Consider the following 16411-nt stretch of genomic DNA (forward strand, 5'->3'; position numbering starts at 1 on the left):
TTTAACCCGATGCACCATAACACGGGCCCCAGGACTCACTCTTTATGTTGTAGAATTCTATGAGTTTTGCCTAATGCATAATATTATGCATCCACCATTACAGTTTAAGGCAGAATAGCTTCACTCCCCCTACCCAATCTCCTGTGTTCCACCTATCATCTCCTCCCTTCATTTTTTTTAAAGATTTATTTATTTGAAAGTCAGAGTTACACAGAGAGGAGAGGCAGAAAGAGGGGGAGGTCTTCCATCCACTGGTTCACTCCCCAAACAGCTGTAGCAGCTGGAGTGCACCTATCTGAAGCCAGGAGCCTCTTCTGCATCTCCCATGTGGGTTCAGGGGCCCAAGGACTTGGGCCATCTTCTACTGCTTTCCCAGGCATAGCAGAGAGCTGGATCAGAAGTGGAGCAGCCAGGTCTTGAACCAGCGCCTGTATGGGATGCCGGCACTACAGGAGGCAACTTTACCTGCTATGCCACAGCGCCGGCCCCCCTTCCCTTCTTTTTCAAAACTTAAATTAAGCTTAGGATAATATTAATCAATTGGAGCTAAGAATTTGCTTAAATTACCAATATTTCCCATGGCAATCAAATTTTCTTAATCAGTCTAGACTAGCACAGTCCAATAGAAATACAATTGTGAGCCATAAACATCTTTTTTTTTTTTTTTTTTTTTTTTTGACAGGCAGAGTGGACAGCGAGAGAGACAGAGAGGAAGGTCTTCCTTTGCCTTTGGTTCTCCCTCCAATGGCCGGTGCGGCCAGTGCGCTGCGGCTGGCGCACCGCACTGATCCGAAGCCAGGAGCCAGGTACTGGGGTGCAGGGCCCATGCACTTGGGCCATCCTCCACTGCACTCCCTGGCCATAGCAGAGAGCTGGCCTGGAAGAGGGGCAACTGGGACAGAATCTGGCGCCCCCACCGGGACTAGAACCCGGTGTGCCGGCACCGCAAGGTGGAGGATTAGCCTGTTGAGCCGTGGCGCCGGCCAGCCATAAACATCTTTACAATATCCTACAAGCTTCTTTAAAAAGAAATGATTAAAATTAAATAATATACAAATCCCAGTATATCTAAAATGTTTCAGTATCTAACCAATATAAACTGATATTTTTATATCTTTTGTACTCTTTAAACTTTTTTTGAAATTTTTATCTGGCAGGGAGAGAGAAATAGGGGGAAGGACAGAGAGAGTGCACATATAAGACAGTACCCCCATCTGCTTATTCACTCCTCTAATGCCTGCAACCGTCAGGGCCAGGCCCAGCTGAGACCAGGAACTCAGGGACCCAAGTACTTAAGCCCTCACCTGCTGCCTCCCAGGTGTGTGTGCATTAGCAGGAAGCTGGATAGGAGGCAGAGCTGGGATGAACCAGGCATTCTGATACAGCACATGCAAGTTTCAAGTAGGGACTGACAGCTGCACCACAATGCCAGGCACTGGTACTAACTCCTGAAATCCAGTGTGTGTTTTACATTTATGCATCTCATTTCAGGCATTTGGAGTGCTCACTAGCCACAAGGAGCTGGTTACTAAACATTGGATAGGGAAGGTTTAGACTGTGAACAACTTGAAAAGCAGGTATCCCCCTCTCCAGAGTAGGCCTGTGGCCGCTGGTTTGGACAGGTGATCAGGAAAAGAAAAGGCATTCCAGAACCTCTGCAGAGATGCTGATTCTTAGATGCAGTGCAACCATTTACTTTAAACTGTTGTTCTGGGAAAAGTGAAATGGGGAACATGCTTATTACTGTATCTTAAACCAAGAAGCACCAGTTTCCTGGCTCCCAGAAAGCCTGAATCATCTGAAGTGTTGACTCACCGAGCCCAAGGTGATTGAACTGTAATGTGAACCAAAATTGCCTTCCAAGGCGTCTTTCTCTTTCCATTTTCCTCTCTGCCCTCCCTCCCTCTCTCATTTTGGATGACTCATTCTCCTACCATGTAGAGTCCAGCAGCAGGAGAGCCCCAAATCCTCTTTGGAAGAACAGCTGACTTTCAGCCCCAGACAGCCACATGATCTAGCACAGCTCTGCCTTGCCCTCCTCATTTTAGGGTCTGCATTTAGACTGGGAGTGAGCCTAGAGCGGTCTTTGTTTTCCTTTCAGGGTGGTGGTGGTAGTCGTGATGTGTGATGGGGAATTTAAGTTTGGAAACATACAATCTTTCATTTCAGAATCTTTTAAAATCCGTAGGGCCAACATCCCAGGCCTCTTTGTACCTTTCTCCACTTTGGTTTTTTTCCTTTCCGGGGAGGAAAGTTTCCACCCCTAGTCCCCCAGGATAACGCCCTTCCGGTGGCGCGCCAGGAACCGCTTTGACCCCTCCCAGCCAGCGGCCCGTCCCTTTAGCAGTGCTCTAACAGACCGACCTCCAGTTGCGGGCAAGGCCAAGCCCCCCACCCCAATCCACATCTACCCAACGTGGAGGGCGGAGTGCCCATCTCCAAGCCCCGCCCACCGAACTCAACCCCAGCCGGTAAGAAAGAGGAAGTGCACGGAGCCCCACCCACTCTCAGCTCTCTCCCTTTCCATCGGGCCGGCCGGCTGCCCATCTTCTCTATCCCGCAGCCTATTGGCGCTTTCCCTCCCGCGCCAGTCCCTACCCTCCCCGCCGAGGAGGAGGGTGAGTCACGCCAAACTGGGCGGAGAGTCTGCTGGCCTCTCTCCTTCGCTCGTCTGGGCGGCGGCGGCGGCAACGGGGGGACGGGCGGGTGGCGCATCACGGGCGCGGAGGCAGGAGGAGCAGTCTCATTGTTCCGGGAGCCGTCGCCACTGCAGGTCCCTCGGCTCCGTGGGCTCGGCCCCTCTCAGTCTTCCCCAACCCCCACAACCGCCCGCGGCTCTGAGGAGAAGCGGCCCCGGCGGCGGCAGCAGCTGCAGCAGCATCTCCGGCCCGCCAACCATGGAAGACCTGGACCAGTCGCCGCTGGTCTCCTCGTCTGCGGACAGCCCGCCCCGGCCTCCACCCGCCTTCAAGTACCAGTTCGTGAGGGAGCCGGAGGACGAGGAGGAGGAGGACGAGGAGGAAGAGGAGGACGAGGACGAAGACCTGGAGGAGCTGGAGGTGCTAGAGAGGAAGCCCGCCGCCGGGCTGTCCGCGGCGCCGGTGCCCACCGCTCCCACCGCTCCCGCCGGCGCGCCCCTGCTGGACTTCGGGAATGACTTCGTGCCCCCGGCGCCCCGGGGACCCCTGCCGGCCGCGCCCCCAGCCGCCTCGGAGCGGCAGCCGCTTTGGGACCCGAGCCCGGCGTCGTCCGTGCCTGCGCCGTCGCCGCCGGCCGCTGCCGCAGTCTCGCCCTCCAAGCTCCCCGAGGACGACGAGCCTCCGGCGCGGCCGCCCCCGCCTCCCCCGGCCGACGTGAGCCCCCAGGCCGAGCCCGCGTGGACCCCGCCCGCCCCGGCCCCCACCGCGCCCCCCTCCACCCCGGCCGCGCCCAAGCGCAGGGGCTCCTCGGGCTCCGTGGGTGAGTGCCGCGCCCTCCCGCCGCGCGCCCCTCCCTCTTTTGTGTGCATTCCCCGCTGCCTCTGGCTGGGCCTTCTCCCCACCCGGAGGGGGCTTTGTCTGCCAACGTCGGGGCGATGGCGCCCCCCCTGGTGGGAGGCGCGGGGGAGAAGGGTGGGGCGGCCGCAGACGCCCGGGCGGGTTCTTTATTGTCTGGCTTTCGGGGAACACGTGCACCGCACCCCGCGCCCACGTTCTGGCCTCCGTTCGTTCGGCGGCGTTCCACTGCGTCCCGGAAGTTAGGCACCCACCGCTGGTGGGAGCTGGGTGTGTAAGGAGGAGCTGGGGTTGTGGCTTCGTTGGCCTGCTGCGGCTGCGGCTCCGAGGGGAGGGTGGGGCGCCCTGATCTTTTTATGAGGGGCTTTTGCCTCCCCGTCTGGGTTGCTGTAGGCGCGAGGTCCAGTGTCGCCCCGGGCTTGTGTGACTGCGTTCGGCCGCGGGCATCCTCCTCGCCCCCGCCCGACCTGGCGTGGGTGGCCCCCTTGGGCTTCACCCCCTCCCTCTCCTCTGGGCGCTTCTGGGGAGCTGGCCGAATGGAAAACGTCCACACTGACCCAACTGCGGTGAAGGGAGAGCGCCTCCAGTGGTTTGGGGCTGCGAGCAGCGGGGAGGACGGAGTCGGGCGAAGTCCTGCCGCCGCCCAGCTCACCCGACCGTAATGCAGCTTCCCACCGGAGACAGAGCCAGGGCGCGGGCATCTGGGCTTCTTGTGCCGAGGGGGCGCGGTTCTGCGGGGTCCCCCCTGCAGGCTTTAAGGAGGAGGAATTGCTTCTTGTTGGTGTGCACGGGCTTAGCCTTTTAATGCATCAGATAAAAAGGCAAAATGGTTGACATTCTTAAACAGTGAGAACCTGTGGATTCTATCTCGAGAAATGGCTAATTGAACTTGGGGCAGATTTATCTTGAGACTTAGCGAAATGACTTAGAGATATTTTCATTTATTGGTTAGAAATACTTTTTTTGGCATGTATGTTTTAGATTGACAAAATATGTAAAATAGTTTTCAAGACTTTCATATACATGAATATGTGGTTGTATTTTTTTGTTGTTGTTGTTTTTAGGAACATTGTTTTATTGCCCTTTTCATCTTGGAAAATTATTTTGGAAGGGAGGAAATCAAGTCTCCTTAGAAATTTAAACGCATCTTACAAGATGTATTCTTAAGTAGTTTGTTTTGCTACACAAAGTGTCCCACTGGCAATAAGGCCTTTCTTTTCCTTTTTTTTTCCTAAAGATATATTTAATTCCTTGAAAGAGCCACAGAGAGGGGGTAAGATATAGAGGTAGACCTTTCTTTGTGTGTGAAGGAGTAGCTGCCTGCTGAGAAGTTTTCATAGCTTGTAAGATTGTAAAGGTTCATTTCCTAGAAAATGTCAGTCTGAGATCACAGAATATTTATTTTCTTCAATTCATTACTCCACAATGGGGAAAATAAGTCCATTGTGATATTTTTGAATAACACTTTGATATTTATGTACCCCCCAAGGCACTACTCAGAACAGTTACCACTACAGTAAAGCTCTTGCAAGATCTTAGAGGAAGAATAACTCAGCTGTTTCTTTTTCTGTATATAAAAAAAATTTGAAAGAAAGTGAGATAGAAATATATAAAGAATGAAGACATTTTCAAACGGGGCATTTAGTGATTGACTTGTCACCATGTGTTTCTGCATGGAAACAAAGAGAAGAGTTCTGTTCTTGGAACATGGGGGATTTAAGTGGTTACAGCAGCCTCTTGGAATCTTGACTGTTGGAATCCTAAATTTAGAAGACAAAGGAGAGAGAATATTGCCCACTCAGGGATTCTGTGTAATTCTATATTGAGGATACCTATTTGGAAGCTTAAATTCCATTAGTGTGTCATGATTATGGTCATGAATAGTTAAACCATGCTATTGTGTCTAGATTTTTTTTAATGCTGTGAAGAGTTTGTTCATTAATTCAGCCTGTTATTGATTACCTAAGAGACAGGCATTGCACTGGGCTTGGGTATAGCGATAATAAGCACAACACATGTGTTTCCATTGGGGATAGTACTGATTATAAGCATATAAATAAAGAATTCAGAATACTGGTGTGAGGAAAGTAAACAGAACAGTGGCATTGAGCATGGTTGAGGCTTCTTTATGCCTTTCTGAGAATTCAAGATTTGAGCCTTAGAGATCAAAAATTTCCAAACACTAAGACAGAAGCCCTGAGGCAGGCAGTTGTGAGCTCCTTATGTGTTTGAGTGTCTGTTAAGACTAGTGAGGAAAAACTAGTGGAGAGCATTACAAAGTGAGTGAGAGGTCGGACACAGTCAGATCTTTGGGGATCTGTTTGTTAGGCCTGGTAAAAAGTTTGACTAAAAAATATACTTATTTTATAGATATACTTTTTTTTAAGGATTTATTTATTTATTTGAAAGAGTCACACACAGAGAGAAGGAGGGGCAGAGAGAGAGAGAGAGGTCTTCCATCTGCTGGTTCACTCCCCAGTTGGCCACATCGGCTGGAGCGGCACTGATCTGAAGCCAGGAGCCAGGAGCTTCTGGGTCTCAGAAGGGGGCCAAGGACTTGGGCCATCATCTACTGCTTTCTCAGGCCATAGCAGAGAGCTGGATCGGAAGTGGAGCAGCCAGGATTCGAACTGGCACTCCTATGGGATGCCAGCACTGCATGCGGCAGCTTTACCCGCTATGCCACAGCTCTGGCCCTTATAAATATACTTTTTAAATAATTATGATTTTGGAGCTAAAATGTGGTTTTGAAGATTCAGAAAGACTAAAAGGACTGATGTAACAAAAGACAAAATTAGGTGAGAAATGCACTGAACATGTGTAACAGATTAGCCTAAGTGGAAGAGGGTTTATAGATCCCTAACATTTGTGTATTTAATGTGGGTGTTTACATTATTTCTAAATTTTTTTTTTTTAAAAGCATTTTACTTGAAAGGCAGAGAGGGAGGTAAGAGAGAAAGAGAAAGAGAGATCTTCCATATGCTGGTTCTCCCCAAATGCATGCAGAAGTTGGGGCTGGGCCAGGCTGCATCTGGGAACCCAGAGCTCAGTCCAGGTCTCTCATGTGGATGGCAGGGACCCAAGTACTGGAGCTATCATATGCTGCCTCCCAAAGGTATACACTAGTAGGAGCTGAATCAGAAACAGAGGGGGGGACTTCCAGCAGGTACCCTGAAATGGGATGTGGGCCGCCCACGTGGCTACTTGAAACCAGCGCTGCATGCCCACCCTTAGGTTATTTTTGAGCAAACTCTGATTTACGTTGGTTGATACGTTGTAATTTTTGTTTTGTCTGGAGCATCTTCATTGCAGTGTACTAACTGTGAAGTCAGACTAAAACTTCTCATTTGATAGCTGGTTTTCAGAGAGACACTTGGTTCCGAGCTGAAAAAGTGCTTGGTTAACTTAATCATGGACAGGAACGGGATATAAGTTGATTGGAGAGAAATGTAAACGTAATCATCGAGGATGACTCAACTATCTCTGGACATGTTCTAACCCAGTACTAAGACTGGAAATGTGTGATACATCTGGATTCATTCTGAAGGGTATTGAATGCCAAATTGAGGAATTTGGATTTTAGTATCCTGCCTTAAATCATACTGCTTTAAGTCATGTAACATCCACAATTGTCCTTTGGTAATTCATGTTATGAAACAAAATTTTTATTGTTGCTTATAAAATAGGAGATTACTATTTTTCACCCCTTTTTTCATTACTGCTTTAGACATTGGGAAACCATTGTATTGAACTGAAGTAAAGTGTAATGAAAGCAATGTTAAAAAAAACTGGTGAAGGTTTCTAAGACAGTGGAAAGAAACGCAGGTGAACAAATTTAGAAAGCTTTTTCAGTACTTCTGAGAGTGATGAGACTGTCTGAACTAGTTCACTATCATTTCATTTAGTGCAAATAGAATAGAAAGGACCATAACAGACTTAAGAAGTGTGATTTCATTAATTGGCTGAAAATTTCTATCGTTAGGTTACAGAAAGGCTTTATGAAAGAATTGAAAGGAATTAGATGTCATGATTATAAATACAAAGAATATTGCTTATTAAATCAGTTTCAGAGACTGTCAAATTGTTAATTGCCTTAGAAATTTGTACACAATATTGCTAAACATAGGTTGTAGCTTGGAGCTTAGAAGTTTCTAGTCTTCAATGTTATAAAGCCATTTATTAAAGGATTATTTATATTGGCATGGTAGCACATAGTAGAAACTTAAAAAGATTTTGACTGATGCATAGTTTAAATCTTAGATCTCATTCCTTAATGTCAAGTCCAAGTTAATATTCATGTGACATTCCTAGGAAGTAGATTCCTCTAAAGAAAAAGATGTCATACCCTGTCTATTCCCTATCCTTTGAGTTTTTACCTCGAAAAGAAAGGGAATACTTGTGCTGCATTTAGAGATTCTGAGTAATTTCTCTTATTAAGGCATTTCTAATTTTCTAACTAGTTAAGCAAAATTAGGTAAGGTCATAACAGTCTTTATGGATATAGTGAATTATGTTTCAGATTGGTTCCTAGGAACTTCACTGTTAAATTTATGACCTATTTTAGTAATTTTCAAACTACTTCAAATCATTTTCAAAATAAGGTAATAAATCTATATGGATTCTTTAATAAATAACTAAGTAGAATAGTATTTAGAAAATATACTATTGTGAACTCTGAAGATTTGCTTTATTAAATATTTCCAAAAAGGAGAATATTATCTGTTTTCTAGTAAGTGACTATAATTTACATGTAGTTACTTTCATAAAATACCTGAGAGTATTTGAAACACTGTTGATTCAAGGCCCCAAGTAAATTGTATATTTTAAACGTATTTTGCTAGCCCCGATGCAAGTACCAACTTGAATAATGTATGATATTTCTTTTTTATTATTTATTTATTTGAAAGAGTTATAGAGAGAGGAGATACAGAGAGAAGAGATATTCCTTACTCCCCAAATGGCTGCAAAGGCCGGGGCTGGCCCAGGCTGAAGCCAGGAGTCAGGAGCTTCATCCAGGTCTTCCACGTGCCCAAGGACTTGGGCAATCCTCTCCTGCTTTACTAGGCACATTAGCAGGGAGCTAAATGGGAAGTAGGGCATCTGGGAGTCAAATCAGCACCCATATGAGATGCCAACATTTCAGGTAGTGGCTTAACTCATTGTGCATAGTGCCAGCCCCAATATATGGTATTTCTTGATTCTTCCTTGGAACCTCTAATTAAATAATAGAAGTAAATGTTGCAGATATACTATACTTACGGTACATTCTTTGAGACTTTTTGTTCTTGTTTCTAAATATAGATCTTGAAAGGTCTTTCTGGGAGTGACAGCTCCAGGGATGGGAAGTTTAATCCTAGAACTATAGTTTATCATTGTCTTTAAATGTATCAATGTGAACTTTGTGGCTAGCTAGAATAGTATACAGGCATGAAAAATGGTGAGACCCAGCTCAGTGATGCTAACATTTTCTCAGACTGCAGCCATCATCATCCTTTTTAACCCCAAAGAAGGAGTTCATGATTTCTTGTTTAATTTTCTTTTTATTAAATGTATTTGAAAGTTCAAGAGACAGAGATACAGAGGTCATCTGTCTATTGGTTCACTTCCCAAATGCCCGCAACAGCTAGGACTTGGCCAGGCTGAAGCCAGGAGCCTGGAACTCAGTGTGGGTTTCTCATGGTGGCAGGGACCCAAGTACTTGGAACGATCACCTGCTACCTCCCAGCCTCTGTGTTGGAACTGGAGCTGAAACTCAGATATTCTGATATGTGATGTGGGCATACCAAACAATGCAGAATGTTTGCCTTGATAGTTCTACATTTAAACTGTTTTGTTCTTATTTTCTTATATATTTATTTCATTGGAATGATTAATTTTTAAGTTGGGGTTCCTCAAGTGTTTCCATAACACTTTGTTTTTACCTCAGTATATATCATAAAATACATATGGCATTGGTATATTTACTCATTTCTGGCCTCTACTGGACTGTGTACTCCTAGAAGAAAGGGATATTACCTTTTTCCTTTGAGGAAAAGGACTGTGTGACCTTCTGTTTCCATTGTTGAACACAGTGCCTTAGATGTGGTAGGTATTCGGTTATTGAATGTTATAGACAAATGCTAACCTGTGTAATTTATATTCTGTATAGTTCTAGAATTGTCAGAATATTTCTTCTCAATAGAGATCCTAAGGTTGAGAGTTAAAGCTTTTATGTATATATACAGGTAAATGATTCCAAGCAGTGCTAAAAGAATATGCAGAGAAATATCTCCTTGTACCTGTTACCTAGGTTTCCCAAGTTGTATTCCATAAATCTAGACTTTGTAGTGGTTTCTTGGGATTCTGTTTAGAAACATTCTGTGGTTAAATATTTACTTATCTCTCTCTCTCTTTTTTTTTTTTTTTTTTTTTTTTTTTACAGGCAGAGTGGACAGTAAGAGAGAGAGACAGAAAGGTCTTCCTTTGCCTTTGGTTCACCCTCCAATGGCCACCACGGCCGGCGCGCTGTGGCCAGTGCACCGCGCTGATCCGATGGCAGGAGCCAGGTACTTATCCTGGTCTCCCATGGGGTGCAGGGCCCAAGTACTTGGGCCATCCTCCACTGCACTCCCTGGCCACAGCAGAGATCTGGCCTGGAAGAGGGGCAACCGGGACAGAATCCGGCGCCCCGACCGGGACTAGAACCCGGTGTGCTGGTGCCGCAAGGCGGAGGATTAGCCTAGTAAGCTGCAGCTGCGGCGCTGGCTACTTATATATCTTTATCTTACACAGAAGTAACTGAAGAATTCTGTGGGTGTACCATACAGTAGTCTTGCCTTTATCATGTTTTGCTTTCTGCAGTTTTGATTACCCGTGGTCAACTTTGATCCAAAAATATTTACAGGAAAATTAAATTGCTTACCATTTTGAGTATGGTGGTGAAATCTTGCAGTCTGCAGCTCTGTCCAGCCAAGGATGTTAGTCATCCCCTCTGTTACCAGAGTGCCTGTAAAAGTATCCCAGTGCTTGTGTTCAAGTAACCCTCACTTTACTTGATAACTTTGTGCAAAATGCAAGAGTAGTGATGCAGGCAAAGCTGTAAAATGCCTTTTTTTTTTAAATGAAAAGGTGAAAGTTTACTACAGGTATATATTAAGGGGCATCAGAAAGTTCATGGAAAATTTACATTATCTTTTAATTCCATTTTCTATGAACTTTTTGAAGCCTACCATATTGTGTTGGAAAAGCATAGTGCGAGGAGGCCATAATATCTACCTGTAACTATCTGTCTATATATCTATATCCTATATACTGTCTATCTACAGCATCCACTGGGGTACTTGGAACTTACCCCCTTGGATAAGGGGAGACTAACACTTAGTTTACTTAACAGTGGCCCCAAAGTGTAAGAGTAAATATGCTAGCAATTTGAATATGCTAAAGAGGAGCTGTACAGTGCTTCCTTAAAGTGAAAAGATGAAAGGTCAATATGGCATTTGAGAACGTGAACTCATATTCACACTTTTATTACAGTATGTTATAGTTGTCCTATTTTATTTTGATTATTGTTAATTTCTTCCTTTGATTTTTACATTAACTTTGTCATGGGTACACATGGTACTGTATATGGTTTCAGGCACCTGGTGTAGGTCTTGGAATGTATCTCCCATATTTAAGGTGAGATTACTACATCAAATAATTTAATCAGTCAATTGTTATGTAGGTTGATCCCTAGCTTTCTGTTAAAAATAACATTACTGCCGTTGCCACGGCTCACTTGGCTAATCCTCTGCCTGCGGTGCCGGCACCCTGGGTTCTAGTCCTGGTTGGGGTGCCGGATTCTGTCCTGGTTGGTCCTCTTCCAGTCCAGCTCTCTGCTGTGGCCCTGGAAGGCAGTGGAAGATGGCCCAGGTCCTTGGGCCCTGCACCCACAAGGGAGACCAGGAAGAAGCACCTGGCTCCTGGCTTCGGATCGGCTCAGTGCGCTGCCTGAGGCGGCCATTTGGGGGGTGAACCAATGGAAAGAAAGACCTTTCTGTCTGTCTCTCACTGTCTACTCTGCCTGCCAAAAAAAAAAAATAATAATAATAACATTACTGTGAACACCTTTTATGTACTTTAGTGCTTTTGTATGCGTTGTAGGATAAATCCATCCAAGTAAAAGTATTTATTATTTTTTAAAAAGTTTATTTATTTATTGGAAAGAGAGGGAGAGGGAGAGGGAGAGAATGAGTGAATATGTAGGCATTCGCTGGTTCACTCCCCAAATGGACTACAGTGCCAGTGCTGGGCGAGTCCGAAGCCGGGAGCCAGGAGCTGCTTCTGGGTCTTTCACGTGGGTGCAGGGGCCCAACCACTAGGCCATCCTCTGCTGGTTTGCCAGGTGCATTAGCAAGGAGCTGAAGTGGAAGTGGAGCAGCCAGGATTTGAACTAGTGTCCCAAAGGGGTGCTGGCACTGCAGGCGGCAGCTTTACCTGCTGCACCACAGCACCAGGCTGCCATCCAAGTAAAATTATTAGCTCAAAGGCTATTTACATTTGAAATGTTAACAGATAATTCCAGATTGTTCTATAAGGAGTTAGTCCAGCCTATATTCCTACCAACCGTATGTTAAAGTACCTTTTTCTTTATGCGTTGATTGATATAGTATACTGGTAAACTAGTAAATGGTTTAGCAGATTGTTCTTTGAATTTATACTTGGGTGTTTCTTCATAGGTTTAAGGTACCAATACCTTTTTTTCTGATCACTGCTGTTGCCTATTCTTTTTTGGGTTTTTGGTCTTAACCAGTATAGGATCACTTGATCTTTTCAAAGGAATTTAGCCTTTCATTATGTCTTGAAAATTTTTTCTTGGTTTATTTTATTTTGACCCTATGTTGTATTTTTCTGTACAGAAATTTTTATGTAGTTATATTTATCATTTTTTGTAATTTTTGAGTCATAAAAAATTGATTTTTGTACATTTGTGAGAAAGCCTTTCTCTTAGGTTGTAAACATTTTTTCATGCTTTCTAGTACTTTTAGGGTTTTTGTGATTTTTTTTTAACTATTTCTTTGATTCATTTGTAGTTTATTTTATTCTAGAGTGATTTCCAAGATGACTTTGCACTGTACCAATACCATTAATTGAATAATCCATCTTTTCTTAACCATTTTGAAATGCCACTTTTGTTGTGCTCTTATGGGTGAAATATTTTCTGTTCTATTTATCTATCCGAGACTTTTATTTACTGTAACTTTTAAATAAAATACTAGCTGATAGAGCTTTTCCAGAATTATATTTTCTGATTCTCTAAGTACATATGATTTTCTGTCTGATTTTAAGAATTTGTTTAATCTCTGTTGGAATTTTAATGGGTCACATTACATTACATGGAGTAATTTTTGGAAGAAATATATTTTGATATTTTGTATTTTTTAGGAAGCACATAATTTTTATTTATATATTTTAAATTTAGCATGAAATACAGACTTTAAAAAAATATCACATAGGTCTACCAGTGTGGAACAGCAGGTTAAGCCACCCCCTGCTACCCCAGCATCAGTATATGATTGGCGGTTAGAGTCCTGGCTGCTCTACTTCCAGTCCAGCTCCCTGCTAATATGCTTGGAAAAGCAGTGCAGGATGGCCCAAGTCCATGGGTCTCTGCTACCCATGTGGGCGACCTGGATGGAGTTCCGGGCTTTTGGCTTTAGTCTGGCCCAGCCTTGGGCATTGTGGCCATTTGGGGAGTGAACCAGTGTGTGTTTATTCTGTCTTTTCAAACACACACACACACACTCACACCCTCTGCCCTGTAAGTCTCTCTTTTTTTTCTGACAGGCAGAGTGGACAGTGAGAGAAAGAGAGAAAGGTCTTCCTTTTTTCCGTTGGTTCAGCCCCCAGTGGCCGCTGTGGCTGGCACACCGCGCTGATCCGAAGCCAGGAGCAAGGTGCTTCTCCTGGTCTCCCATGCGGGTGCAGGGCCAAGCACTTGGGCCATCCTCCACTGCACTCCCGGGCCACAGCAGAGAGCTGGACTGGAAGAGGACCAACTGGGACAGAATCCGGCGCCCCAACTGGGACTAGAACCCGGGGTGCTGGCGCCACAGGGGAGGATTAGCCTATTGAGCTGTGGTGCCGGCTATAAGTCTCTCTTAAAAATAAATAAATCTTTTTTTCTTCTGAACAATTTTATTGAGCAAAATAAAAGATTACATGTTTAATTTTTTAAACTTTTATTTAATAAATATAAATTTCCAAAGTACAACTTCTGGATTATAGCGGTTTTCCCCCCATAGCCACCCTCCCACCCGCAAACCATCCCATCTCCTATTCCCTCTCCTATCCCATTCTTCATTAAGATTCATTTTTAATTATCTTTATATACAGATCAACTTAGTATATACTAAGTTAAGATTTCAACAGCTTGCACCCACACAGACGCACAAGGTATAAAGTACTATTTGAATACTAGTTTTACTAAATCTTTAAAAATACATTAAATATTCTAGCAGGAGCTGAGTCAGGCTAAAGCCAGGAGCCTGAAACTCCATCTAGGTCACTCATGTGGGTACTAGGGGCCCAAGCCCTTGGGCTATCTTCCGCTACTTTCCCAGGCACATTAATGGGGAGCTGGATCGGAAGTGGAATAGCTGGGACTCAAACTGGCACCCATATGGCATGCAGGCATTGCAGGTGGTGGCTTAACATGCTATACTACAAAACCAGCCCTGAAATTATTTCTTTCGTTTTAATTCCTTTAATGCCTTTGTCAAAAATCAGTTGACCATATGAAGTATATTTATATAATGCTATTTTGTTCTGTTTGTCTATCCATATATCAGTGTCATACTATTTTGGTTACTGTAGAGTGAATCTTTATTTTTAAAGATCTGTGAAAGAGTTACGGTGTGGCGTTGGGGGTGGGTGGGATATCTTCTATCTGCTGGTTCGTTCCCCAGATGGTCACAATGATAGGTGCTGGATCCTTGAACTATTTCTGGGTGGCATACGCCCAAGTAGGCCCTCTTTCTGCTTGCCCCAGGTGTGTTAGCGGGGAGCTGGATCGGAAGGGTAGCAGCTGGGATTTCAACCAGTGCCCATAGGGGTAATAGTGTTGCTGGCAGCAGTTTAACGCTGAATCACATGCTGGCCATGAGGTATTTATTTTTTTAGATGTCGAACTAGGGATTACAGAATACCTTATTTTTTCATAATCTATCAAAAATTAATATTATACTACTTCACGTTTGCCATGTAATGTAACATCATTATATTTCTGAATACTTCTTTTATCTTTTGTGCTTTTATTGTCATGTTTTGCTTCTACATGTATAACAAAGTATAGCATAGTATTCAGCCAGAGATTCAAAGGGACCTCTCTCCAGACATAGGAGCACATTTCTGTGAAGCTTTCTTTTGTATATTGCTCCACCTTACAAATTCCAGACAACTGAGTAGTCTCAGCTCAGCAAGAGTAGAGGTTCTTGAGCTCCTCCTCACTGTACTATGAACCAGAAAGTTCCTTCAGATAGAAAGCTGGGGCAGGGACCAGCACTGTGGTATAGTGTGGTTAAGCTGCCATTGGCAGTGCTGGCATCCCATATGGGTTTTAGTTTGATTCCTGGCTGCTCCACTTCCAATCCAGCTCCCTGCTAATGCACTTGGGAAAGCAGCAGAAGATGGCCCAAGTTTTTGGACCCTGCATCCACATGGGAGACCCTGAAGAAGCTCCTGGCTCCTGGCTTTGGTCTGGTCCAGTGCCAGCTATTGTGACCATCTGGGAAGTGAATCAGTGTATCAGGAAGATCTCTGTAACTCTGCCTTTCAAACAAAATAAATCCTAAAAGAAAAATGAAAAGAAAGCTGGGGCAACCATCTCACAGGCTTTCCTTTTCTCTGCATTCATAATCCTGTACTGCCCATTTTCAATATCAAGACAGTTGCTTCATATATTTGGTCTGTATTTGTAGTTGTTTGTGTTGGAGGAGTCAGTCTTGTGTAATATTTTCCTTCCTCCCTCCCTCCCTCTTCCTTCTCTTTCCTCCTCCTTCCTTTTCTCCCTCCCTCCCTCCTGTCTTTCCTCCCTCCCTTTCTTTTTTCCTTTCTTCCTTCCAAGAGGTCTTCCATCCTCTGGTTTACTCCCCAAATGGCCGCAATGGCTGGAGCTGAACTGATCAGAAGCCAGAAGCCAGGAGCTTTTTCCCGGTCTCTCATGTGGGTGCAGAGTCCAAAAACTTGAGCCATCTTCTGCCGTTTCTCAGGTGCATTAGCAGGGAGCTGGAGAGGAAGTGTAGCAGCCATGAATTGAACCAGCGCCCATATGGAATGCCGGCACTGTAGATGTAGTTTTACCCACTGCACCACAGCACTGGCCTCTGTAATTACCTTCATAGCCAGAGACTGAAATTCTTTTCTATGGTTTTAACAATTGTCTGACTTAAAGTTTTTAAAATTTATGTGAGAGGGAGGGTGAGATGAGGGAAGGAAAGAGAATTTCCTTCCATGGGTTCACTCTTTATTTATTTATTTTTTTTTAACTTTTATTTAATAAATATAAATTTCCAAAGTACGGCTTATGGATTACAATGGCTTCCCCCCCATATCGTCTCTCCCACCCGCATCCCTCCCCTTTCCCACTCCCTCTCCCCTTCCATTCACATGAGGATTCATTTTCGATTAGGGTTCACTCTTTAAATACCTGTAATTGTGGGCCTGGGCCAGGCCAAACTCAATCAGATCTCCCATGTATGTGGTAGGGACCCAGCAACTTGAACCATCACCTGCTACCGCCCAAGGTGCACATTAGCAGGAAGCTGGAATCCAGGATGTGAGCGTCTTAACCTACGGCTTAACTACTAAGACAAATGCTTGCCTCGTTCTTTGCTTTCTTTCTTTTTCTTTTTTTTTTTTTTAAAGATGTATTTATTTATTTGAAAGGCAGTTATAGAAGC

General features: G+C 44.6%; 2 protein-coding genes across 6 annotated transcripts in view; one reads left to right on the top strand and one right to left on the bottom strand.

Annotated features, from left to right (window-relative positions):
* Positions 1–2644: 2644 nt before the first annotated feature.
* The window catches only part of RTN4 (reticulon 4), a 75197-nt gene continuing 61430 nt past the window's right edge, over positions 2645–16411 (top strand). The window contains exon 1 of one of the 5 annotated variants that reach the window (XM_070069112.1): positions 2645–3459. In XM_070069112.1, coding sequence (XP_069925213.1) covers positions 2898–3459 — 562 coding nt within the window. In that variant the 5' untranslated portion in view covers positions 2645–2897. Of the gene's footprint in view, positions 3460–3559; positions 3765–16411 lie in introns of those variants that run through there. The other 4 variants (XM_070069111.1, XM_070069114.1, XM_070069115.1 and 1 more) reach the window with 4 other exon arrangements.
* EML6 (EMAP like 6) overlaps positions 15714–16411 on the bottom strand; it is a 388832-nt gene continuing 388134 nt past the window's right edge. Inside the window, exon 44 of the transcript XR_011386640.1 lies at positions 15714–15737. The gene's annotated coding sequence lies outside the window, so the exon portion shown is untranslated. The remainder of the gene's footprint in view (positions 15738–16411) is intronic.

Source organism: Oryctolagus cuniculus, chromosome 2 (assembly GCF_964237555.1).
Source record: "Oryctolagus cuniculus chromosome 2, mOryCun1.1, whole genome shotgun sequence".
In the NCBI taxonomy this organism is placed as follows: Eukaryota; Metazoa; Chordata; class Mammalia; order Lagomorpha; family Leporidae; genus Oryctolagus; species Oryctolagus cuniculus.